Source organism: Symsagittifera roscoffensis, chromosome 5, assembly GCF_963678635.1.
Source record: "Symsagittifera roscoffensis chromosome 5, txSymRosc1.1, whole genome shotgun sequence".
NCBI lineage: Eukaryota > Metazoa > Xenacoelomorpha > Acoela > Convolutidae > Symsagittifera > Symsagittifera roscoffensis.
The window spans coordinates 28,833,245-28,858,591 of record NC_087066.1 but is presented as its reverse complement, the minus strand read 5'-3'; the positions used below and the strand labels follow the sequence as shown (position 1 = coordinate 28,858,591).

Sequence of the window (25,347 nt, the reverse complement as noted above, 5' to 3'; positions counted from 1 at the left end):
TCCCGAATTCGGGCCCAAAATTTTACCCCCAATAACTGGTCATTTTAGCTTTTCTTAGCTCACCAAAAATTACGCCAATAATGCCTGGTCGATCACAGACATACTTATATCAAAGTGAGCCTCTTACGTAGCCCAACAAACTTTAAGAAAGGTATATTCTCCAAAACATTGTAAAAAATAATTTATTTTTGTTTGATAGACAAAAAAGGTCGTTTTACTATATAAAATACCAACTTTTTATTTAAAAACTATTTTTGAACGGTTTGCAAATTTGAAAAACAGTTTTGATGATGTTGGGCATTCACTTCAAAATCGCGTCAAAACTTAGAACTCCAGTCCTAGGTCGAAGTAGGCTAAATAATTGTTATTGTTCCGATCACTCGAAAAGTGAAAAAAAACTAGGTAATAGAGTCAATTCATTAACTTTTTTTGGCCAATTTTAACTACTTCAACGAAACCTTGCAGGGAGTCAAGTGTGGTATTATATTAAAGCTCTGTTGATTGTGATTTTTGCTGCAAAACAAATTTAAAAGCTGTCAGAATTTCAAAAAATTGACGCGAGAATTTCAAAAAATTGAGTCAAATCCGGTAATACAGTGCTGATTTAAAATAACCGGACAAAAACAACAAAACTCGAATTTTCAACGCATTTTTCTCAAATTGGTTTAAGATTGGACAAAAATGAAGAGCGCAAAAACTGCTTAGAGTTTCATCACGATTATTATGGTACAATTTTCTCCGAAATTCTCAACCAAAATTTTACCCCAAAAATGGGTCATTTTGGCTTTTTTCAATTAATCACCAAAATTACGCTGATTTTTCTGGAACTTTGTTGGGCTGTGTAAAAGGCTTCTTGTGATATTTATTACTCATCAATTGAAAAAATAGTTCCTGCGTAATTTTTGATTAATTGCAATGAGCCAAAATTACCCTTTTTTGGGATAAAATTTTGGTTGAGAATTTCGGAGAAACAATGGCACCATTTTCATTTTGATGAAAATCTAGAAAAAGCTTTTGCTCCCTTCAATTTTTGTCTAGTCTTAACCCAATTTGCGAAAAACGTGTTTGAAAGTTCAAGTTTTGTTGATTTTGTCCGGATAATTTAAATCAGCACTGTATATGTCGTCTTGATTTTTTCAGGAAATTTTTCCCATGTCCATCCAATTTTATATTTTGTGGTTTGACTTTTAATTAAATTCAAGCCTATTCACATAAGCCGAAACAAATTCTGCTCATGAACACCAAAATTTGAAGTAGCGCAAAAATATCAAGCAATTATTAGACTTGGTTTCAAAAGAAAAATGCAGTTTCCAGAAACTGCGTTGCAACAACAAACTTTTTATTAAGCTCAAATTGGGTTAATGTTATCAAAAAAAAAACATTTTATCAGGTTTGTGAATAAAAAATGTTTCGCGATGGCTGACGTTTTTTGCAAACTTGATTTTTTTAAGTAAACATTTATTTGTTTCGGTCTTCTTGAGTTCATGGCAAATTTTCCATCATCATCTCACCATCTTGGCTTTGTTTTTCTTCAGTTTAGGGAAAATATTGATTCACAAAATTTAACTGTAAAAAGCTTTTTTTTTCATCTATAAACTTTTTGGTGATTTTCTGAGAGTTTTAACATTGCCAAATTTTTGGAATGATTTTATGCGCTCTTAAATTTTTGGATGATGCTCAACGGATGAGCAAAAATTGGTGTGATAAAATTGCAATCGACTTATAATGAGTTTATTGTCGCCTAAGTTATAATTACCTGCAATACGCTAATTGTAAGATTTTTACTCGGTATTGCTTTTCCGCGAAACAAACTACAGAAATATTCATTTTTATGAAAATCATAGCTCGAATAAACCTAATTCTTAACATTTTAAATTACGCTAATGTAAACTTTTAAGCCGTTAAAGTAAGCTATTGTATGCCTGCTCGCTCGAATTAAGACAAAAAACCAAACATTTTGAACCGGTTTTTCTGGACTTTGGGAAAAAAAGTTAATTTTTTTTCTCGTTCAAATAACTACTGTAAGGTGTGTAATATGACATAACACTCAAATCTCTCCGATGATTATTTGTGATAGCTAATTTTGCGTGGAAAACGAAAGAAAAACAACAGAAAAAAAACAAACTCATCCAAATACAAAGCTTTCTCCCCATTATTCAAATGGTCGGAATAATAAATGATATTCATACTGTTTTCATAGTATGAAATTTTATGACTTGCGTTTTTTCATTGGCTCCATATATGAAACTGTTCGAGAAGCATTATGCTTGTATGGAGGTTGACCCCGGGCTATTGGGAAAAGAATGTAGTCATTTCCACCACTTTACCTTAAGCCTTACGTAAAATAAGTAAGCTTAATGTTATGGTAAATTAGAGCATAAAATTCGTAGCGGTAACAATTTTTTTGTTATTCTTGAGTCGGTTATAATAAGATGGGCGCGCAAATACCCATTGAAAAGGCAAACGGCAGTAAACACGATTGAGTCGTTAATACATATATATTTAATATGGCATCCTTGAATGTTTATTTTCAGGCCAGCCAAAATAAAATATCCCGATGACCCTCCTGGATGGACACTGAATCCCCTGTACTCCGCCTACGAAAAACAAAAGTGTCACAAAAATTCAATCTGGGACCAAATGTTAACTACAAGTTAGTAGTAATCAAAATAGATGACTTAACAGATCTCGACCGAATTATTGATTCCAATTCTAGTTTTCTTATATTGAAGTTAGATGGAAAATGAGCTTTGAGACAACGACGACGATGTATTTCATGATAAAATTGCGATTAATGTTTTTTTTAGAGATTATAGAGTCTGTGACCGTCTCAATTGTTGTTGTTGTTTTTAGCTCCTGTTGAACCTCTCCCTCCGAGACCCAAAGCCTTCAAAGGTGACGCAAGGATAATTGAAAACGGAGCTATTATTGCGACGGTGACAAATTTAGTGCTGGTGTGGACTTCGTGAAAGTGCTTAGTCTCAAAAAATGGTTACAGTTTGTTAAAGCCCAAACAACATTAGCATCATCTTTCGAAATTTAACTTTGAATCCTGAATTTTCAGAAATCCTTTTTTGTTTGGAGCGCAGATTATTACATGAAGGACTTAAAAATTGCAAACAGAAATGTATTTGAATTTGCTTGCGCTTACAATTTGGCAGCCCAAGAGTTAAATTTTTTCTGGAGTCGATTTTTTTACGAACAGTTTGATTGTTGATTTTACGTTCCCGCATCCAGTTTCAAGCGTTAATAATCGGTTATATTATAATTTTAGTACCAGTCTTATTAAAATTGAGACAAAATTGATTTTAATCAATTATTAATCGATTATTATCTCTCTTTTCAAAATCCAATTTTAATCAATAATAAACATTTTAATCGATTGTAATCGTTTAGTGGTACATATTTTTTGATTCACTTATAATCGATTATAATCGATTATTTTTATCCCAGTTTCTAAATCATATGTTGTGCACAAAAAATCCACTATACTCGATTATATTCGGTTATAATCCCTTCTGTTTGCCCATTTTCTCTCCAAACATGCATCAGAATTGCTCATATTTTATGCTTTTTGTAGACGTTGGCTTATGTGAAAAATAAGAGAAAAGCTTTAAGCGTTTTCAAATCAATTCAAACTTATAATTTTAAAATTTATTTGTTTCTCATTGAAGTTGGTTCTTGATGCATATCTTGAGTTTTTTTAACCACCAAAATATCAGCGCCAGATTTAGTTTCATGATTCACTTGGAAAACTTAATTTTCACATACAGCGAGAACTTTTCAACTAATGCGAAAAAATCTCAATGAAATTTTTTGTTCCGTGGTGAATGTTTGTGCTCAGATGAACCAAAATGTGACAAGGCATCTCGTTTTTAGAGGTTTGTTTTTGATCGAAAAATAATAAGCCATGAGATATTAGTAAACTCTACTTTTGGTGTTACAAAGTTCTGACAAAATAAGAGATTTTATTCGATTGTAATCGATTATAATTGATTTTAAGTGTAATTGTAATCAATTATAGTCAATTATAATATATTAAAATCTCATGGAAAATTATAGTCGATTATAAAACCTTTAAACACCTAGTTTTGTGTTTATAATCAATTTTAATTGTCAAAAAGTCATCATAATAATCCTCTATAGTCGGTTGCTTACGCCTAAACTTGAATGCGGGTTGTTTTTATTATTAGTTTACAAGAAAACGAGTTGTCTGACCTTTTTAAAAAATATTGTTTATTATTAAGTAGAATGAAATCCCACTAAGGATCATACACATTTTGTCTTGTATGGTTGCAAAAATAGAGCAAGAACAAGACTTTTCTAATCAGAGCAAATCTTGAATGAGTATTGCGTTTTAAGCTCTATGTATCAGTGTTCAAAAAACGAAACCATCTCACACTCTATATTTAGCAGTAAGTGACGTATTTTGCATATAGCAACCCGCATCCAGTTTTAAGCGTTAATATACGGTTATATTGTGATTTTGCTACTAGGTTTATTAAAATTGCGAAAAAATGTTTTTAATTAACTAATAATTGGTTATAATCTTTCTTTTTGAAATCAAATTAGAATCAATTATAATACAATTTAATGGATGGGTCTATTTCATTGTTAATCAATCTAATTTTTGATCTAAGTATAATCCTTTAAATTAGATTATGATTTTTTGTTTGCCCATTTTTTTCAACCTTGCATCTGATTTGCTCATATTTTATGCTTTTCGTAGACGTTGGTTTATGCGAAAAATGAGAAAATTGCCTTCAAATAAATTCAAATTTATGACTCATTTTTTTCTTCATTTTTTCTCAATTCGAGTTGTTCCATGATGCACAGTTTGAGTTTTTGAACCACCAAAATATCATCACATGCTTTAGTTTCATGATTTATTTGGAAGAAAATTTTCACGTACTTCGGGAACCTTTCAACTAAAATGAAGGGATCTCTATAAAATAATTGTTTTGTGGTTAAACTTTGTGTTCAAATGAAATAAATTAAGTCAAGACATCTCAATTTTAAAAATTTTTTACAGAAATAAATATACTAATTCATAAGATATAATCAAAATATACTTTTGGTTTACAACATTTGGCACAAAAAGAGTTTATACTCAATCATAATCGATTATAATATTTTTACAAACTTTTTTATAAGAATTATCATCAATTATAAATGATTCTAAGAAATTGTATCGTATTGGAGTTTATCACGACGTAATTGATAATAAATCCTTCAAACACCTGATGTTGGTAATTATTATCAATTATTATAGTCGAAAAACCATTATGTTAATCCGTTATAACCTGTCACTTACGCCTAAACTTGGATGCGGGAAATCCTTCAGTAGACCAAAAAGGATGACTAAATTCTATTTGTAACAATTTTTTTGGACAGATTAGATCTCCGTTTGAACGTTAATAGCACGAAAAATATAGCGCATTATTAACCATAAATTGGCCATCATAAAGCCCCAATATTTTTACAAAAAACGATTTCTGGTGAAATATCCTATACGTTGAGGCTAGAACAATATACTTTTCCACTGATATAAGAAAATCCGTCGAAAATTTTCAGTTTAAAAATAGAAGTTTGTCCGGAAAAAAAACACCCCGAGCACAAATGTTCTATCACTTTCTTCGAAAGTTGGAACAACGGACAATTAATGTGGCATGATGTGAATAATGAAAAAAAGGTACTTTGTTTGAACAAATGAGTCTCTGTTATCTGTTATTATTGCTAAATCTTAAAAAAATTCCAAACAGAGGTGCCGTAAGACATTGAATACTGAAAGAGTAAATGAAAAACTTATTTGCAAAAGTTATGAATATAAAAGTTTATATTTTTAAATTTTGTGCAATTTAGGCCATGTGATTGAAATTCCCAGCCTTGTAATAAATGTATGCAATCTAGTCGATAGTTTATCAATATGCTGGAGATAATATCTGAAATAGGATTCATGGGTTCGATATAAACTAAGCGAATTTGTGACTTCAAAAAAAAACTTGAGCTAGGTTATAAAAATTGTCCTGGCACTATAAAAAAGTTTTTTATTTTTGAGGTATTCTGTTTTGTTTATGGGCTTCTTTTTTGATAGAGTTGTCATTTCCAAATCAACGGGCGGCGTTCGTTTGTTTTTTTTTCTGCGAAATTTACATCATCTAGCTTTCCGTGAAAATTTTGGTTTAAACTATTGTATTAATTATAATCCGTGAATTTTTTAATCAAAGGAAAATAAATTTTTTAACTATCAAAAGAAAATTTGCGGAATGATAGTTTTTTAATATTAGCATTGAATCAAAAAGGCCATACCAAAAACGTTGTCTTCGTGAATGAAATTGAAAAAATATTTACCTGATTAGGTTGATGTCACTCGTAAGAAGAGATGAAAAAAAATCGCGAGTAATTTTTTTTTATAAAAGTGAGAAAGATTTTGATGAAAATGAGAAATTTTCAGATGACAAATCATTGCGATTTGTCATAAAAAAAAGTGCAAGGTTCTTGTCCTAATTTATGGCCGGCGAAGTGGAGAAAAAGCGTCTCTCTAGCTTTGACGGTTCGAATAACTCAATTTTGATTTATTCACAGGATTTCAAAACTTTGGTGATCTTTTGCTACCTTTTACTTCAAAAATGCTTTTAAAATTGAGTTTTATAAGTTTGTTACTTAATTTTTTGATAGAGTAAGAAGAATAAAATGAACTATTTCGGCTAAATTTTATGCTCAATTGAAAAAAAGCTTCATCCGAAAGATTTATAAATTAAATATTCTCTTAAAAAAGATGGGGCGCAACATCGTTCTTTTCGCACACAATTGATATCGATAATTGAACTTGTTTTTGAGACTTTTATCAATGTTAAACAGCAAACTGATCTAGAAAAATTGGTCGATTTTTTTCATAAAATAACCCATGATTAAAGTTCTTTCAGTGAATTACATTCAAATAAGATTTAGTTTAGTTATTTGTTTTTTACACAACAATTGATTTCGTCTTTTTGATACTACATTAATATTAAACAAGCTGGTCTTAAAAAATTTGGTCAAATAAATTCAAAAAAGAACCCCGTCAACATTTGCAGTACATACCTTCTTGTCTACTTGGGTAGCTTAACGGTTTTTCATGTTTGCCATCTTTCCTATTGCGATTAGCAAGCGTTATCAAACTGGAATTTAGACTTTTTTCTTGTCAACCACTTGTTTAACAAAATCAGTTGAATCAGTTAACTCACCTGTTATGTTAGACAATTCTCATCAGTCAATTCTCATCAGTTAACTCACCTATTAGCAACAAAACCGAATGCCTGTCAACAGAATTTTTCTGAGCATGTATGCCTTTTAAATGGCCGTTCCATTTGAAGTTTTATTGTTGGTTGTAAATCAACTCCTGTTTTTAGTTATATTTTTTCGCTTTTTTTGTTTCCTTTTTTTTTCTTCTTCTTTTAAGTTTTTTTCAGCTTTAATGGTGTTGAATGATGCAGATCAGTTTAGTTGCCTCTTAATTTGTTGTATGAAGCACCAAATTTTTTAATTGTTTTTGTGCTTATGGAAAGGTAGGTGGGGGGACTTAGGATTTCTTATTTTTTGGTTCAATACGTTTTATAGCTCAATTCAGATTTTTTTTCGGCTCATCAGTTGTCTACCCAAATTTTGTCTTCCTAATATCCGCCTATTGAACTTTGTTCTTAAGGCTTAATAAACACCGGTAGTTGTCTTTTTCATTAAATTTACCCGCATTCCATGCAAACGTTAAAAAATTAATTTTTCAGTCTATATTTCGACAATTTTTTTTTTCGATTCAGCTTGCGTCCTATTTTTGGGCTAGCTGCTGTGCCATTTTTCGTTCTATGGCAAGAGGTGCGAAGCTCCGCTTTGCCTCTGTGTTCATTCTTCGTCACCACAATGTAATTGATATACAAAATGTTATCATTGATATACGGGCTTGTGCTCCGAGAGATTAAGAAGTGTTCCAATGCGACAGCTGGACAATTTTACGGGAACCTTTAAATCATACTATAGATTTTTAAACAGTTTCTAGTAAAGGCTATCAATGCGCGTGACGATAACTTTTTGATGAAAACCTGAAAAGATCAATTTTAAGTCAAAACTTCCAAGTGGTGTTCCATTCCGTTTCACTTCAAGTGACAACGACTGAGTCAACTGTAATCGGAATAAATTGATCAAAAATTGTCCCTTTCAAAGTGACAAGTGATCCCTAAAATCAGTTTCAAACCTCCCGGGACGAGTAACGAGTGTAATGATTATAATAATTACCCTAAACCAGTTAATGTCGCATATAAACTCATTACCAGACTGGTATATATCCATTAAATTGAAATTGAATCGAAACGCAGCAATTGGCAAAATATGTCACTTTTTAGTTAAGTTCTCAATCCTTGTGTAAGAAACTGAGGTATTACAACTAATTCTTATCAAGATTTATAGAATATATTTATTTCGAGCCACTTGTTGGAAACTCAATGTGTGCGATATTTAATTGTTTCTTTTTTTCATAATTTTTGCAAAAGTAAAGTAACAACTGTTCCACTTATCCTTGTGAAGTTTACTTAGCTCGCAATAGTTTAATAACGACAACACGTGCGACATTTTATTGTAAATTTTTGTGCATAGTTGAGTTTGAAAAATTAATTTATAATTTTTTTGTCGTATTGGCGGTCGGTTGTTTGGTTGTTTTACTTATTTAAAAACTCTTTCAAAAACTTCTCTTCCTTGTTTTGGGAATTTGGGAGACCATAAAAACTGTTAACACGTTTGGTAATTTGAAATCTTCTTGGGAGAGTTGGAAAAATTTCGAAACCGGAAGGAAAAGAAACGGAGGTGGATCTTTCGAATTGTCTGTTTTGACTGAATAGTGGGCGATTACAGCAAAAACTTTATTTACTAACAAATAGTCTAACTTGATTGATCTTTGTGCTCAAAATCTGGTTACAGAATTTGGTTAAGGAATTCTAATTCAATTAATTTCCAAAAAAAAATTGAAAAAATTGAAACTTCTAATAGCTTGAAATTGTCTTGGGGTCAAATTTAGAGTTCTCGACAGAATTAGCAAAACTGTTACTTGGCCGATCATAAATTACAAACAGTTATCTGAAGCAGTGTCAAAATTAGTAACTGCATCTACAAACAAACCTCCCCAAATTGGATTAAAAGCAACAAGTTGAATACCAGTTCTCAAACCTCTGCAAGAGAAAGCCAAACCTTTTACAAATAACGGTTTTCGCATTAGTGACGCAAGTTAAGAAGAAGTAATAAAACCCTTTGAAGATATTTCGATTACCTTAACATTCAGCTGAATCATCATATCCATTAAAAGAAAATTTGGGATCCAAGCTTTCAACGATACAGGGTCTGAAAATTTCTCGTAAACCAGACAAAGCATTTACCAAAACCATCAATTTTTAATAATTTGGAAAAAAAACTTTTTTAAAAATGGAAGTAGTTACGACACCGATGAAAACAGAAGAGATGAGTTGTCCCGGAGAGGCATCAGGGTTCTCGGGTAGTGACGTGAGCCACACTATATTCCTGTGCTACCACTGTGCAACCCCTGGATCGCCAGAGGACTGGGGAAGTGAGACGGAGGAGTTAGTGGCCATGTCATGGACTTGTATTGACTCATCCACCAATCAGGTTCGTCCATTTTACGCTCTTCATCAATCACACTGTTCTAAACTCATTTTGTAAAATAATTAATAACAGAGTAACAGAAAAAAAAGAGAGTTTAGATTTTTACTCAGTTTGCTGTAGCATTTTTGTGAAACTTTATTATAAAAAACGAGCGATTTAAATTTATCCGTAAATAAGTATTAATCATGGCTAACAGTAACAGACAATGGTTTGGTTCAGGGAGAATTTCTCCATTTTCTTCATACTCGATTTTATTTATACCAGATCATGATCAGGTTTTCAAAAAATATATATTCAATCAATTAAATCACCTCACGGGAATTGATTTGAAACATTTGAGATAAAACTTGTTCAGGCGGAGCCCACAATTTTTTGTAAAAGGTGCCAAGTTTTTATTTCAACCTAAATTTTTTATCTGTTTGCTTGCACCAACTCTATTTTCTACTATAGTTGGTTATTATTATTTTTGCCGCCATTCTTCTGAACTTTTGATGTGTTGAATGAACCTTTGCAACTATTTATGCCTTCACCTTTCAACTAAATCACTTCCGCCTCGCTGCCTCAACACCACAAAAATTCCCTTTTGTTTTCCAGGTGGTGGGTTCGAAGCACCTGCCTGTGCGGACTAGTGTGAATGAATTCTGCGTGGACAACTACCTGCAGATTGGCTTCACCCACGAGCAGGCTCTCAATGCAAAGCCACTGCCCGACATACTCAGAGAGGTAAATATGACAACAAAGTTTCAACAATTGGAAGACAAAAAAAAACGATTATAAAATGAAGAATTTCTAAAAAGCATTCCTTACGTACATTGAAAAGTAGGGCTATGAAACTGACCCAAACGACGTGCAATTTCAAAAAAGATTTCACAGACTTGACGCAGGAAAGTTTTGGTAAAAGGTTATCAAAACTTGATCTTATAAATTTTCACCCATTATAGCTTGAATTGATATTTTACTATTAGTCTTGAACTCTATATTATCCGGGTTTTCAATATCTTCGATTGTCCGAGAAGGGAGAATATGTAATAGTAAATGGAGTCTAAAAAAATTCAGATCAATTCAAAGTTGTAACTGAACAAAACAAAGAAATTGATGCTATCATAGTATTCGTTTTCTAGTTGCACCAGTACATGATCACAGAACTGCTCCCGGAATCATCCTCCAAATCTCTCCTTCTCGCATGCCCAGATGGAGACAAACAGCCCACCATCAACAGCAGTCCCCGTGGAGGACACGTGGAAGTAGTCCCAGTCACTGTGGGTCCAGGACCCATCAGGCAGGTGAGAGGAGAGCCAACGTCCAACACTTTTTTCTCAGACAATTTATCCACGGAGGAAAGGATCAACAAAAGAGCTGTTCAGTTCTTTTAAAGCATTGGTTTTTAAACGATAAAAGTTTGAAAAATGCGTTGAAAGTTTCAAAACTTTTCAAAAAGATGTTCAAAGTTCATCCCACGACCTCATTTGGGGTGAATCTTGTGATGATCTTGAACGTTTTTTTTTGAATCTTTAACTCACTTTAAATGTTCTTTTCATTCTTTTATTTTCTAAAAAAAGACATTTATTTCGGCATTAGAATCCAAATTGTTGTTAATGTTTGCCAGGCACTGCACGCGGAGACCACTGGGAAGAACATGGACGTGCCAGACTATTTCTACAGATATGTGGACATACTGCAGGAGTACAACGAACAGTTCGGATGCAACTTGAGCAACATCGTCGAGTTGGCTCAGAGTATGTTTTTAACCGGAAAAAAAGTGCCAAAAAGTGCTTTTTTTCTAACTTTTTTATTTGTTAATGGCAAAAATTTCTAACTTTAAGTAGTTAATGTGTATGATGGTTTCCTGAGCGGAGAATTTTTTTGGCAGGCTGAAATATTTGTGCGTCCTTTTTAGCTTTGATAATAAAATAGCTTTGTTATTGAATTCTTTGAAAGGTTTTTCGAAGGCGATAACTTTATTTTTAGGTAGATTCAGGTTTAAAAGTGTTTTCAGGTCGATGAAGTTGCATTATCAATAAACTGAGCTGATTGCGTCATTTACTTCTTCCCCATTTTATCTGACCTTGTCAATAAAAAGATTCCTAAATTGGTAAACATATTGAAGCTAAACTGGCATGACCTCGTTAGAGTTTTAAAATAAGTCTGACAAGGACCGGCTTTGGATGAGATTTAAAATAGATTCCAAATCTATCGTAATCTTTTTTATCGATTGCTAAAAACTTCAGGAAGAAAACGGTTTCTAAACTGAAAATTTGAATAAGAATAGCTATTAATATTTAGCCTGAATCGTTAAATTATTCCGATGGCATCAAAAAGTTGATTGATTATTTTTATTTGTTTGTTGTTTCAGTGCTCAATTATAACCTGGGTGAATTGAATGGTAGTGGGCAAAACGAGAGTTACGTCATATCAATCGCCGTCTCCAAACTCCTCAGTGAAAAAGGTAAACAATCAATTTGTTTATTTCATTTTTGTAAACACAGATTTCATTAATTTCACCTTTGCCAAAAAACATCACCTTTGTCATCACTCCATCAAACACATCAGTTTTTCTTTCATTTTAACAAAAAAGTCCAGTTTTGTAAAGGAAAAGAAGACCATAAGATTGTTAAAAAAAATGGTAGAAAAAATTGCAGCCTTTCGCAATTTTCCTTCTTTATTTGATTTAATCAAATTGTTCTTTGTTATAAAAAACTTTTGCATCACGTTTTTGATTTATAATTCTGTCTGAACATTTCAAGAAAAAGTTTTTTTGTCCATCAATTGTAGTTCAAAAAAGATTATCTGTGTTAGAAGGTAGCAATGAGAACTAATTGTAGTGAAAAACAGAAATGACACTGCCATTAAATTCTAACGTTACTGGAGAATCAGTCTTCATCATAACCCAATTAACCTCAAGGAGATTTATCTTTCACCACCCATTTGCCCATTTCCCCTCTCCATCCCCATTAGCCTCAATTATATTCCAATCTTTCACCTTCATCCCCCCTTCGACCCAATCAACCCAATGATGAAATAATTTTGTGTACATGATGGTAGTAGCATTAATACTAAAGTAACACACCAACTGATATCTCGTTTTGTTTATTTGTGCAGGTTTGAAAATGGCACCGCTCTCAAAGAAACAAGTGATTAGCAAGCGACTGGAAACCGTACCATGGTAAGTGATGGCCCTTTCATTAACCCTCTGCTGTATATTTCATTAAAAATATTCTCTGAAATAACATCTCAGATAGCGGCAAAATTGGAAAAAAAAGACAATAGTTACATCAACCATAAACCTAAAGCTACTAATTTTGAGCCCTAATTGAAATTCATGCAATATTTTATATTAAAAAAATGATTCTTTGATTGCGAACAAGAGAAAAATAGCTAATTTTTCAGTTTAGTCAAATCTAAATCTAAACTTTCAAACTTAAATCTAAACTTTCAAACTCTGAACTCATTTTAATTTTAGATGGACATCTTTATTTGAACTTTTTAAATGAAATCCCGTTGTTTTTCTCCCGGGGATTGATAATAGCCAATATTTCTATTTTCAGTTTTTCACTAAAAACAAGTGTTCAAATTTGCTGCCAAAAAGTACTTATTTGGCAACTAAACAACATATGTTAGATCAATTGAATAAAATTGTCACTGTTGTTTATTTTTCAAAAAACACATTTAAATGAATCAGTTGAAAACAATGTTTAAAACATCACATAAAAACTAACATGGATATGAAAAAACGCTCAATTTTTTCTTTTTCTTTTATGCAACATGTGTTTGGCATCACTTGTTACCAGATCAAAAATAATTAAAAGTTGATAGGAACACATTGCAGTGAGCGTGAATGAGGGATGCAACATATGGCTTGTTATATTGATGAAATGAATGAAAAAATGGCTTTCGTTTAAAAATTTATCGTCCACTTTTTAAAGTATGTAAAAGAACGTTTGAGTAAAAAGAATAAAAGTTACAGACTAAAATTTCACTTTATTAACAAACAAGATTGCAATGAGGTGCATTTGATGTTATGAATGAAAAAAATCAAAAATCAAAAATTGCCCAAAAAATCTTGTAGCTGTTGTGTATACTCTTTGTTACAGCAATCTCTGTTGATTTATTTGTTTTCTTTTTTGTAGTTTTGAGGCAATTTTGACCAAAAAACGAAGATGAAAATTTGACCGAGTAAGTTATGATAGTGATTTATGGTTACAGTTGTAATTATAATAAACTAGCGGGAGAGGAGGGCTGGGTCGGGCTGAGACAACTAATTAATCAGAATAAAACATGTTGCAATTAACAATCGAATTGTTTCAAGTTGGTGAAAGTGAAATCAGCCGAAATACCAATTGAAAAAAAAATCCAAAATGTAATCTGACTTCCGAATTACATCTAAAACTATCTGTTCTCTTTAAGTTGTCGAATTCATAAACTGTTTTAAAACTTATGGAAATAATATCTGAATGATTTTTTCTGCCAATTGGAAATCGGCTGTTTGAGACGGTATCAGTGGGTTGCAGCAATAATTATTGGTACATGGTGGCTAAACTAAACATTGTACTTGGTTTGAGTTCTGTTTACGGGTCTAATGGTGAATGTCGTTAACAGATAAAAAATCGAGTGCTTTACACTCGAGCAAGATAGCAAAATGTTTTTTTTTTTCATTATAAGAAAAATGTTTTTGATTTTGCGAATGTTTTAAAAATATTATATTTTCAAAATCTCCGTATCGTGAACTGTTATAAAATTGAGCTCAAGACCTCTTATACTTAGAAAACTGGTGTATAAAATTCTGAATCAAGACTTTGCTTTTCCCGTAAAGAACTTGGGTTAGAAATCACTTCATGCCTTTACGCTTTGCTTTTATTCCATGCGAGAACGAAAAATTCATGCTTTGAGTATGTTTTAAAATCAAACATGATAGTTTGAGAATCATCAATCATATACCTTACAAATTTTGACGCAGGTTTTTTCAATGACAACAAAAAAACACGAGAATGTCTAAAATCAAGGGCGGATTTAGGAGGGTGGGGGGGGGGGGGGGGGTGGATGTGGAGATTTGTCCAAAATAGGGTCTTATTAGTGTTCTGGGAGCTATCGGAAAATAAATTTGTCTATCTAAAAAGTATCAACAAAAATTTCAAAATTTTTGAAAATCCGCCACCCCCTCCAGAAAATCCTAGATTGCCTCTGATTTAATCCATTTTTCAAATGTAATTGCAATTAATAGAAATTTGCGAGTGTCATCTATGATAACATTTGCAACCAATCGATAAGCAGTATAACTTAGTTTTTGAGACTAATACTAGAATTTGGTCGATTACAAAAGTTTTTCATTAGAGTAAGCCAATCTGGGCTTTTTGGGTTGTTATATCACTAAATTTTTAAGATGCATAAACTGCTATATGAAAAGTTTATGTAAGAACGCTCTAAATTATCAGTTTTTTCGGTTGCGCAATTATTATTAATATATAAAATTTTTCAAATGATAAATTTGACAAAAATACAATAAACTAGTAATTTACGCGTTTTAAGACGATGATTGTTCACTTCTTGCATCTTTTCATAATTTTTAGGCTTGAAATCTTTAATTTTGGCTTGAAACTCGGACCGATTGATCTCCAGCTATCAATTTGGACAATCAGTGAAAAACCTAAACTAGAAAAAAATTTCATAAAAAGCCTGCATTTGAGCATCTGTTACGCTTTTTGATTCAAAAAATAGTTTATAGGGGACAAAGTTTTGAATAAGTGTGCCGCTTATCAGTCAGACTAGATCTGCATTCATATTGGGTTTTTTTGTCTGACTAATATGCGAGACTAGTATTCAAAAGTCTGACTAATATGCGGGACTGGTAATATCTGACTAGTATTCAAAAAGAGGTATTCCCCAGAAACAGTTTTTTGAATCACAAATGCGTAACAGATGTTAAAGTTCAAGCTCTTTTATAAAAAATTGTCTTTGTAAATTTTGAAAAACAGTTTTGATGATGTTGGGAATTCACTTCAAACTCGCGTCAAGTCTTAGAACTCCAGTCCTAGGTCGAAGTAATTTAAATAATAATTATTGTTCCGATCACTCGAAAAGTGAAAAAAAACTAGGTAATAGAGTCAGTTCATTAACTTTTTTCGGCCAATTTTAACTACTTCAACGAAACCTTGCAGGGAGTCAAGTGTGGTATTATATTAAAGCTCTGTTGATCGTGATTTTTGCTGCAAAACAAATGTAAAGGCTGTCAGAATTTCAAAAAAAACTGGTCTGAACTTTTTCCGTTTTAGACTGATTCCGATGAATATTGATGAAATTAGGCGACATTACTTGACATCTCAATTTATTTCGGTTTTAATTTCAACGTTATTCGGGTTTATGTTTTATGGACATCTTGTTTTTAATTCTTGGTTTATTTATTTTTTTTGTCAGAGTTTTTGCTTACAAAACATTTGAAGAAATTTTTATTTGTGTAAGCTTGTTTTTAAACATCTTGTTAGGAGCAACGGGCAAATTAAAGTTAATCTGTCAACATTTGTCAAACTCCTATGACCTCACTATCATTGCTCATTGCTATACTAAAGTCTGAACCTACGATTTCTTTGTAGAAATAAATAAGTCAATCAGTTGTAGATGAATGATACGGTTTCAATGCTTGCGTTTTGTTCACAAGATCAAGAGAAAAACATCGGTATAGGGGATTTTTTTTTTCGCTCGATATATTATTTTTTGATAAGTTTAGCAACTTTCAAGAGTCAAGTGACCTCATGAAAATCATCAACAGCATGAGCATTCAAAAACTTATTTTTCGATTTTCATAGGCTTTTTCAAGCAACAATTTTAAAAAATTGAGTCGAATCCGGTAATATTAAATCTATTTTGGTTGCAGTTTTAGTCTTGCCAGATTTTGACCGAGACTAATTTGTGCGATTACATTTTTAAAAAATTTCCAAATAAAGTGCGATTTCAGATAGAAAATCACTTCAGGCTATTTTTTTGTACTATTATTAGAATTTTTTTGTTAATTTTAAATTGAAACTGTTTGCTTGAAAATACTTGTTCTTCTTGATCATTAAAACACCGATTGATCAATTAGTTGAATTTAATCAGCTGGGATTTGTTTCAGCACCAAGGAAGAGATGGTATGTGAAGACACTGTGATCAAAGTGAGAGGTCTTCCCTGGCAGAGTTCGGACCAGGATGTCGCTCAGTTCTTTCGAGGACTCGACATTGCCAGGTGAAAACCGAAACCCATTTAAAATCAATTATCTATTTAAAAATTCAACTTAAGGTGTTTTGTTTTTGTAAATTTTCATTTCAGTAAATTAGTTTTCAATCAACAAAAAACCTTATATTTTGCTCCTTTTCAGACATCTCTATCAAGAGGTTTTTCTGAGAGTGATTGTGCCAACTTTTCCAGTTTAACTGATTCATTATTGAACAAAACTAACAACATTTCTGTCGTATATACTGCATGGCAGAAATCTGACCGAAACTAAGCACATACATCAAAGGGGTGTAAACTTGCTTTTTTTCCTATTTTTCGGTGTTTATTTCATCAAACCACATGATAGTAGTTCGTACGAGATTTGAATTCACTATAAATTCAATTTGGTTCCTCCGACCTAATCAAAAATCCAATTTAGATTTCAATTGACGGTCACCGCTTCACGATAGATTATTCACGCTACTCAATATTCTGATAAAAAACGTTCTGAATTACAAAAATTGTTCAAGCGTCTTCATTTGATAATCAATTTTCACAAAAAATTTAACTAAGTCCAATTTTTTGAAATTTAAAAATTGCCAATAAACTGGATAACTGGAAATGTTTTATTTCCAAAAGAACTAATCGAATGGAAAATTGTTAATGAAAAGAGGCCTTATGGTATATTAGTTATTTAGAGAGGAGATTGTAGGAAATAACAAAAGACGGGGGGGGGTGTCTGGATTTTTGACGTTATCAGTCTTTGTGTAACCGAGATACTTCTAGGTCACTACTAGCAAATCTGAGTACATTTGAGTCCATTAGCTTAGATTTTGTTTTTCTCTTTGTGACGTCTTTATTAGTCGACCGACCTTTAAAAATTTTAAATTTCCTTCTTTCCTGGTACTTTGCAAATTGCTCATAGAAAGAACCCATTTTTCATATTTCTTCCCGTGAAAGCGAAAACAAAAACTGGGAGAAAACTGGGGAAAATTGAGGAATCAAAAAAAGGTCTTTTTTTTCTAAAGTGAGATAGGGATTATTACCTCTCTTCCTAATAAAGATGCAATGAGGCTTAAACTGTAACTTGACGCTAGAGAAGCCGCGTCACTTGTTCCCTATTTGCTTATTGTCGTAAAATAGAATTATTTCGAGGCCCATTCGTTCCTTTTTGGGGTATTTACCGTGACGGGCAAAACCTTATTTATCACCCAAATCACCAGATTTCCTTTCGGCCGTGAATTTAAGAAAAATCACCGGATATCAATTTGCTTTATTTCTCTTTTAACACTTTCTTCTGAAATTCAATATTTTTTTTCTGCAAATCATCAAGTATATTTCGTTTTTAATTTTGCCGTTTTCCACACAAGCAAATAAAATATAAAGTTGAAAATATTTGTTGATTTTTTGCAGTTCCTTGATTGTAAAAACTACAGGCGGAGATTTTATCACTTTTACAACTTCCTTCTTCACCAGGTAAAGTAATCAAAAACAAGGTGTTTCTTTGAACAAATTTGCAATCAATTTCGCCTACCATCAATCTATCAATCTAGAAAGACGCAATCAGTGTTTGTCTCGACTTACAACTTTCTAATTGCGCTGTTTTTCATCTCACTTAACCGCCTTTTAAGCTTTTTTCTACTTTTTTTCGTCTTTTTTCGTTCTTTCATTTTCAATCAGACAAATCCCCTCGCAATTTATCCTCTCTCTTAACAACCTTCTCGAATAGCTTCCACTCAAACGTTTCGCTTCTATAGTATTTTTCTCGGAGGATACTTTGAAGATAATATGGTATTAACTCTTCCGAACAATTAGAATCCGTATTCTTTTTTTGTAATATTTTCTCCATTCGGAGAAGATAGTGAGCTATTGAAAATTTACCGAAATCTCCCAGTTTTGGACATCTGTTATTCTGATAACAAGTAACTGTTTAATTATTTTTCATAATAGTATCTTCGCTAAATTTATAAATCTTGATAACTGGTCTCTCGCAAGTGCCAGACAGTTTTTTTTTGATGAAAACGTAGAAAAATAATTGCTGTATTCGATATAAAAATCAAAAATGAACTAGTTATTACTCTTTCGTGGTGATTAGAGTTAATTGATAATTACCCTTGGCTTGTTCTGTTACTAACAGAGGAGGCGTGGCTTTGTGTCTGAACCCACAGGGAAGAAGGAACGGGGAAGCTCTGGTGAGATTCAACACCACCCAACACAGAGACATGGCACTCATGCGACACAAACGACACATGGGCAACAGGTAAACATTGTCGAATTTTAAAGCCCCACATTTCAAGTTTTCCATTTTCTTAATCGCCTTACTTGATATCAAGGCTGAATGCGTGCGTAATCTTGAAAGGTATGAAGAACACATTCGTTCACAATAGTTAAAGTTTATTCACTTGAATGGAACAAGTTAACTGCCTTCCCCGAAATTTTTTATGTTGGCCGATGTTACTTGGTTCTAAGTTGGAGTTTTCCTCTAACCAGAAAAATTAATGTTTTGAGCAATTCTAATCCAATCTGTATAGTGGGACTTAAATTAAAGAAAAATTGCTTTAAAAAGATTTTAATCAAAAACAGACGCTACTGAAAATTAAATATGTATTCCATCCAGGTATATAGAGGTGTACAAGAGTTCACCAGATGACTTCATGAAGATAGCTGCTGATCCCAACAACGAGGCCATCGGCTTCCTCTCCCACGGGGACAACATCATCATCAAGATGAGGGGGCTGCCCTTCACTGCCACCGCCGAGGATGTGGTAAGTCTGCTCAATCTGATCACATATTTTATACCTAAAATTACTCTGAATACAAAACGTTTCTTGAAACTTTAAAGAAAAATTATTAAACAAATTGTTAATTATTTTGAAAAATTATCAAACAAATTAAGTTCGCTTTTGATGGGAGACGATTTATTTTTTGAATCAGCATAATTAATCAGCGAGCCTGCATAAACACTACGATTTACTTACTTAAAAAAATTATTTAAAAAATTTTGAAATTTGATAACTGGTAATTATCTTTTAGAATATTCAATTGCATCTTTAATAAAAAAGTTTGGATATGTGTTCACAGACAGAGTTCTTCGGAGCCGACTTGCCGATTGTTGCGGAGAAAGAGGGCATCCTCTTCGTCAAGTACCCAGACGGGAGGTCCACTGGAGACGCGTTTGTCCAGTTTGAAACGGAAGACATGGCCAAGGAGGCTCTGAAACTGCACAAGACCAATATTAGGGACAGATACATTGAGTTGTTCAGATCTACGGCTGCTGAAGTTGTTCAGGTGCGAAGAAGTTTGAACATTTTTATTCCAGCAAGTGTCGATAAATATATTCATTTATTAGTTTTGATCAGTTTTAACTAAATAACAGTCCCCAGCATGTAAATCAACAGCATGTAGAAAAATACTTCCAGCATGTAAAACTTTTTTCAGGTTTGTAAAAGCAACTAGTCTTAATTGATAGAAAAATAATTAAACCAAGCTGTAAATTGAAAACGTTTATATATTTTTATATAAAACTGTCTAGAAAAGATTTCTGCTAATCAAAATTATGACAACTTCTGGAGTTTTTCGGAATTTTTAAATCTACTTATCTAGCTTGCCTAATATTTTTTCATTAAACCTGATGTTGCTTAAAATGAATGCTCATCTGAATTTTTTTCAGGTCATGAAAAGATTCTCCAACCCACCTCTTCTTCCAAACGGACCCCCAGGCATGAATGGATCTATGCCCCCAATACCCAACCTAAACGGCCCCCACCAGATGGGACATCTTGGCTTGAATCCGAACCTAGCGGCACTGCACAATCTCTTACCGTTTCTACTTCCCCCATCCTCGAAGAGTTGCCTGCTTCTTAGGAACCTCCCCCTCTGTGTGAAGGTCGAGGATATCATCACGTTCTTGGGGGAGCACGCGGAATGGATTAGACCGGCCGGGATTCATATGGTGCTGAACCAGCAAGTAAGTTAAATCTATTCGTTTGAAATTGACCTTTTGATTATTTCAAAATAAATTTCTGTGAACGCGAATGGTTTAGATTTAAAAAACTTGTGACAAAAACTTGTTGTTGCTTTTTAATTCAGCAGTCCTGAATGATTTTGTGATTTTTTTTGGCAAAACTTTAGTTAAGCAACAAAAAACTCGATTATCACAAATATGTACTTTACATCAGAAAATTTTGAGTTAGTTTTTCTGCTATGTTATTTCGGCTTATTTTTGGTTTTTGAACTCCAAAACCAAAATTTGATCATTTTTTGTCCCAGGGACGACCGAGTGGTGACTGTTTCATCCAGATGCATTCTGACGTCAAGGCGGCCGCAGCTGCTCTGTTCTCTAACGCCAAGTTCATGAGCGACCACAAAGTGCACGTGACCCAATGCTCACCCGAAGAGATGAACACTTTCTTCGTTGAAGGTGCGTCCTTGACCTCTTCTTCTGACCTCTCTTTGACCTCCTCTAACTCCCTTCAGATGATGAACCCTGTCACCACTATGAGTCATCATCTGCCAAACCAATCTTCTATATATCCCGCTTCGCTTCTAACTAACCCATTACTAACCGGTAGTAATAACTTGGCCCCAAATTTCGCAGCTCACTTTGGGTCTAACTTGGGTGGTGGTGGGAATTTCTTGACTTCGTCAGTAATGGCTCCTTCGGATGCGTTTTCGACCGGAGCGTTCGTCGCGACGTCAACGCCGCCTTCCTCTCCCCCGGAGCAGAACTGCAATTTCACAACAATCTCTCCCTTTTCCTTTGGTACGGGACTTCTATCCTTTATATTTTTTCTTGCAATTATAATAATAATTTTATCTTTAAGCCTCATACTAATAACCAATCATTGTATGAAATTGTAAGTTGAAAATTTAGTTCGGCTTGGGAAAATACCAAAGAGGCATCAGCCTGCTTGGTGGTATCACCATCTCCTTTTTTTTCTGGCTTTTCAACATAGTTTTTTTTTGCTAAATCAAACTTATTTTACTTTTTTTTTCATTTCTAACGCTTTTCCTTTACACCTCTTATTTTTATCCGCTGAGTTATGGAACCGTATCATAAAATTCACTTTTGTATAGAATTTTCTACCTTTCTATTCCTGCTAAATACATTTATTGAGACGCACTACAGAAATTGTTCAATATTTTGAGCCATAAAATTTTCGCTAAATTTAGAGATATTTTCTGAAAGTAGGGACATCAAAACATAAGGTATTATACCGGTAGCTTAAAATGCCATTTGAACTTAGAGAGACGCTAGGTCAAAACGATTAAGAGGATTTTGTCTCGTCTCATTAAAGTAATAACTTCCCCTTTTTCCTTCTATTAATAATCGCACATATTCATCCATTATCATCTTAATGTCATAAAATGTTCTTTACCCCGGGAGTGAAAAAATATATTTTTCAGGAATTGAACAGTAAAACTTTGCAGCATTTTTCAATTTTCCATTGGAAGGTTATGTTCAGATTGTAAGGTAGAAATACATGTAAATTTCAGATGATCTTGGCTTAAAAATGGAAGGTTTGTATAATCCAAAAGTATTCCAATCAATTTTAATCTATAATTTTTCTCATTTCTTCTTCTACTTTGATCACAAATCTTTGAGAAGCATTAGAGGAAAAACGGTGACGCTAATGTGATCCCTGAACTACCAGATGAGATAAAGTCTACTTAAATGCCAAACATGTAGAAAAAACTGAATTTTTCAAAAAAAAGAATGGCAAAATTTTTTTTTTTGTTTCAGGTACCATCTCTCCGCCTACAGCCGTCACATCCCCGCAAGTTCTCCCCTTCCCCAACCTCTTTCCAAATGTGTTCAACCCTGCGACCACGTCCCATCTAGCGGCCGCCAACGCCCTCCTCGCACCTGCACTGAAGGCGGCCGCAGCTGCACAACAGCAAGTCGCAAACGCACACCTCGCCCCTCCTCATCATCACCCGATTATTCCGACGAGTGCCGCGGCCGCAGCGATGTTCATGCAACAACATAACCCCACATATCAGCAACTAACTCCGCCTGTGTCTCCACATAATTCCATATATGGTCAGCCAAACTTCACAGCTGTGAAGATGAAGGGACTTCCTGTAGATGCGACCGTGCAAGATGTGATGACATTTTTCAGCGACTACATCGTAAGCACAAAATCAAAAGTTATACTGTTAAAATATTATTATAGTTAAAAACGTTTTTTTTTCTCTAAATTGAAAAAACTGTAACGCAAGTTCTAAAATTGAAGAAAAAGTTAGCAAAAAAAGAGAATTGTTTATTTTCGAAAAATGTAGAAAAAAGAGAAAAGTTTCGAGACGCGAGCGAGAATGCAACATATTATTAAAGAACGTTTAATTTAGATTCCGGAGCACGCTATTCAGCCGGTGATAAATCAGCACGGGAAAGCGACGGGAGAATGCTCTGTCATGTTCTGGTCTCCCGAGATTGCGAAACAAGTCGTGGCCGAGAAAAACAACTCGCAGATCCGGAGCAACGTCATCGAACTCGTGATTCTCTGAACTTCTCGAAAACTCTGACTTTTCATGTTCAAAATTCTGCAAAATCTCGTAACCAAATAATTTTTGTGCTTCCTAATCATTCCAAACACTTTTATGGAGCGCGAAACTGTTTGTTGTTGTTGCCTAAGACTTTTTGAAGTTGTGAACAACCATTGAATGATCATGCAAAGCTCGCAATATTATATAATTTCGAGTGGTAAGAAAAACGCTTTAGCAAGATTAATGAAAACCTTCAAATCGAAATGTTTGGAATTCTAGATTTTTGTTAAAGTTCATCAAGTATTGTGAGGCTTGCAAACTTCTATGTTTTCTTCTTAAAACCATGTATCATTTATTTGTTTGTGGTAGCTCTAACCATTTTTCTGTCTTTGCCTGGCTTCAAATCTGTAACTAACCTACATTTCAACCTTTTTGCTCAAATCTTCCCAAGTTTGTGGAACACTAACCTATTTTTCGTCCACAATCATCATCGTATGACCTTGGTTTAACTGTCCGCCCATGCATAACTGTCAATCATGTATCTCTGTGCGAGAAATTGTTGGTTTCAAAGGCGCTTTTAAAACTTCAGACAAAAGTGTAAACTGGCAATTTCATTTCTTGAATGTCTCTTACGAACTTCTGTGAACTTTAACCCTGCTCTATCGCATCTCCTTGTTTCGGTAAAGCTGTTTATTACGTAACAACCTCTGTCGCCACTCACTGCATATCCATCGCATGTTATGTAACAGTTATGTAACATTATTCTACCTTCTCTGACTAATATTGCGTCACACTCGAAATATTGGGTGGTAAACATACCCAAGTTATAGTGAAAAAAAAATCATAAAAAGCAGCATTTGTAGTCTAATTTCTCTGTACTCATGTATACCTGTCTATATTTGTTCAATATTCTAATCAAAAATCTGTAAAATTTTTTGCCTTAATACATGAAAAAATTTTCTGCTTTCTCCGAAAATTTAGTGTTTCTATCCAATTTTCAATCTTTTGCTCAAATTCTTATTTAGAATTCCTCAACATGTGCATAAAATATAGGGCAGTAAAATTTTCGAAAAAGTGCAAAATATATATTTCTGTTTTACTTTCTTTGCTTTTTGTGCTTCAAAATGCATGCAAATTGTCATCACTTTGTGTATCAATGTCTAGATCGCACTTTTTGTCATTGCATTGCAAACAGCATCTTGTTTTAACATTATAGCCGCCAGTGCCTTAATGCTTAATTGAGCTTAGAGGCACATCTATGTAGCAAACTCTCTGTGCAATAAATATTTGTTTAATTAAATATTTTAATCAAAATTAATTTTACCTGTCGCCTGTGCTATCTAGCATTTAGTTACCCAGCTTTGTTTTTAGTATTCTTTAATTTGTCGATGTGTAACCAAAGCAATCGCCCGCAGTGGCTTCTATTGAAATATTAATCTTTTCTGAAAAATAATCATTCAAGTCATTTACGATCGTGAAATGTAATTTATTGTAAGTAATTATCATTCAAAATGTACTAAAGTTTTGAATTCAGTATTTTTCTAGTACTTTTTTTACATTGCGAGGCCTTATTGTGTGTTTTGGCGAATTAATGGATTCCGCAACAGGCGGAAAACAGAATTGTTGCGACAACATTGAACTTTTCCTTTGATCTACTTTGCTGTTTTGGGTTCCTCGGTTAAATAGCTAACCCGCTACCTGATAAATAGCTAAAAGCTTCTCCAGGGATAAAAAGGTAAACAGGCAATTTTGCGGAATCCGCAACAAGTTTTTTAAAATCCGCAACAAAGTTTGCGGAATCCGGAACAGTTTGTAGAATCCATTAGCAAATAGCAATATATGTATGTTTAAGAAACTTGAGTTGTCGTGAAATCCTCAACTGTAAGTGGAATCTGCAAACTGTAAGCGGAGTCGGCAAATTACCAGCGGATTTCATAAATTGTAAGCGGAATCCAAAAATTGTAGGCGTAATCCGCATAAATTTGCGGAATTCTTTTTCATTTGCGGAATCCGCTTACATTTGCGGAATCCGGAAC

The 25,347-nt window shown here is 33.4% G+C and overlaps 2 protein-coding genes across 3 annotated transcripts in view; both read left to right on the top strand.

Moving 5' to 3' along the window:
• LOC134846688 (uncharacterized) overlaps positions 1-2,969 on the top strand; it is a 40,582-nt gene extending 37,613 nt beyond the window's left edge. The window contains exon 10 of the mRNA XM_063864074.1: positions 2,854-2,969. Within this exon, the coding sequence (XP_063720144.1) occupies positions 2,854-2,969 (116 nt within the window). The remainder of the gene's footprint in view (positions 1-2,853) is intronic.
• Positions 2,970-8,533: 5,564 nt separating this feature from the next.
• On the top strand, positions 8,534-24,858 carry LOC134846924 (epithelial splicing regulatory protein 2-like). Of its 2 annotated transcripts, none has more exons than XM_063864360.1 (14): positions 8,534-9,645; positions 10,237-10,365; positions 10,764-10,925; positions 11,249-11,378; positions 11,996-12,088; positions 12,742-12,805; positions 16,745-16,855; positions 18,963-19,085; positions 19,443-19,590; positions 19,907-20,113; positions 20,496-20,792; positions 21,095-21,587; positions 22,569-22,957; positions 23,174-24,858. In XM_063864360.1, the coding sequence occupies exons 1-14, from the start codon at positions 9,445-9,447 to the stop codon at positions 23,330-23,332; spliced, it is 2,706 nt and encodes a 901-aa protein (XP_063720430.1). In that variant the 5' UTR covers positions 8,534-9,444; the 3' UTR covers positions 23,333-24,858. The 2 variants fall into 2 exon arrangements, with proteins under 2 accessions (XP_063720430.1, XP_063720431.1); XM_063864361.1 differs by having other exon boundaries at positions 8,540-9,645; positions 21,095-21,245.
• The last annotated feature ends 489 nt before the right edge of the window (positions 24,859-25,347 follow it).

Bases quoted from the DNA above. Each gene is read 5' to 3' on its own strand.
- LOC134846924 (XM_063864360.1), top strand. From the start codon at position 9,445: ATGGAAGTAGTTACGACACCGATGAAAACAGAAGAGATGAGTTGTCCC. The intron at 9,646-10,236 runs GTTCGTCCATTT...TTTGTTTTCCAG, and splicing joins TTGACTCATCCACCAATCAG to GTGGTGGGTTCGAAGCACCT. The intron at 16,856-18,962 runs GTGAAAACCGAA...TGTTACTAACAG, and splicing joins CGAGGACTCGACATTGCCAG to AGGAGGCGTGGCTTTGTGTC.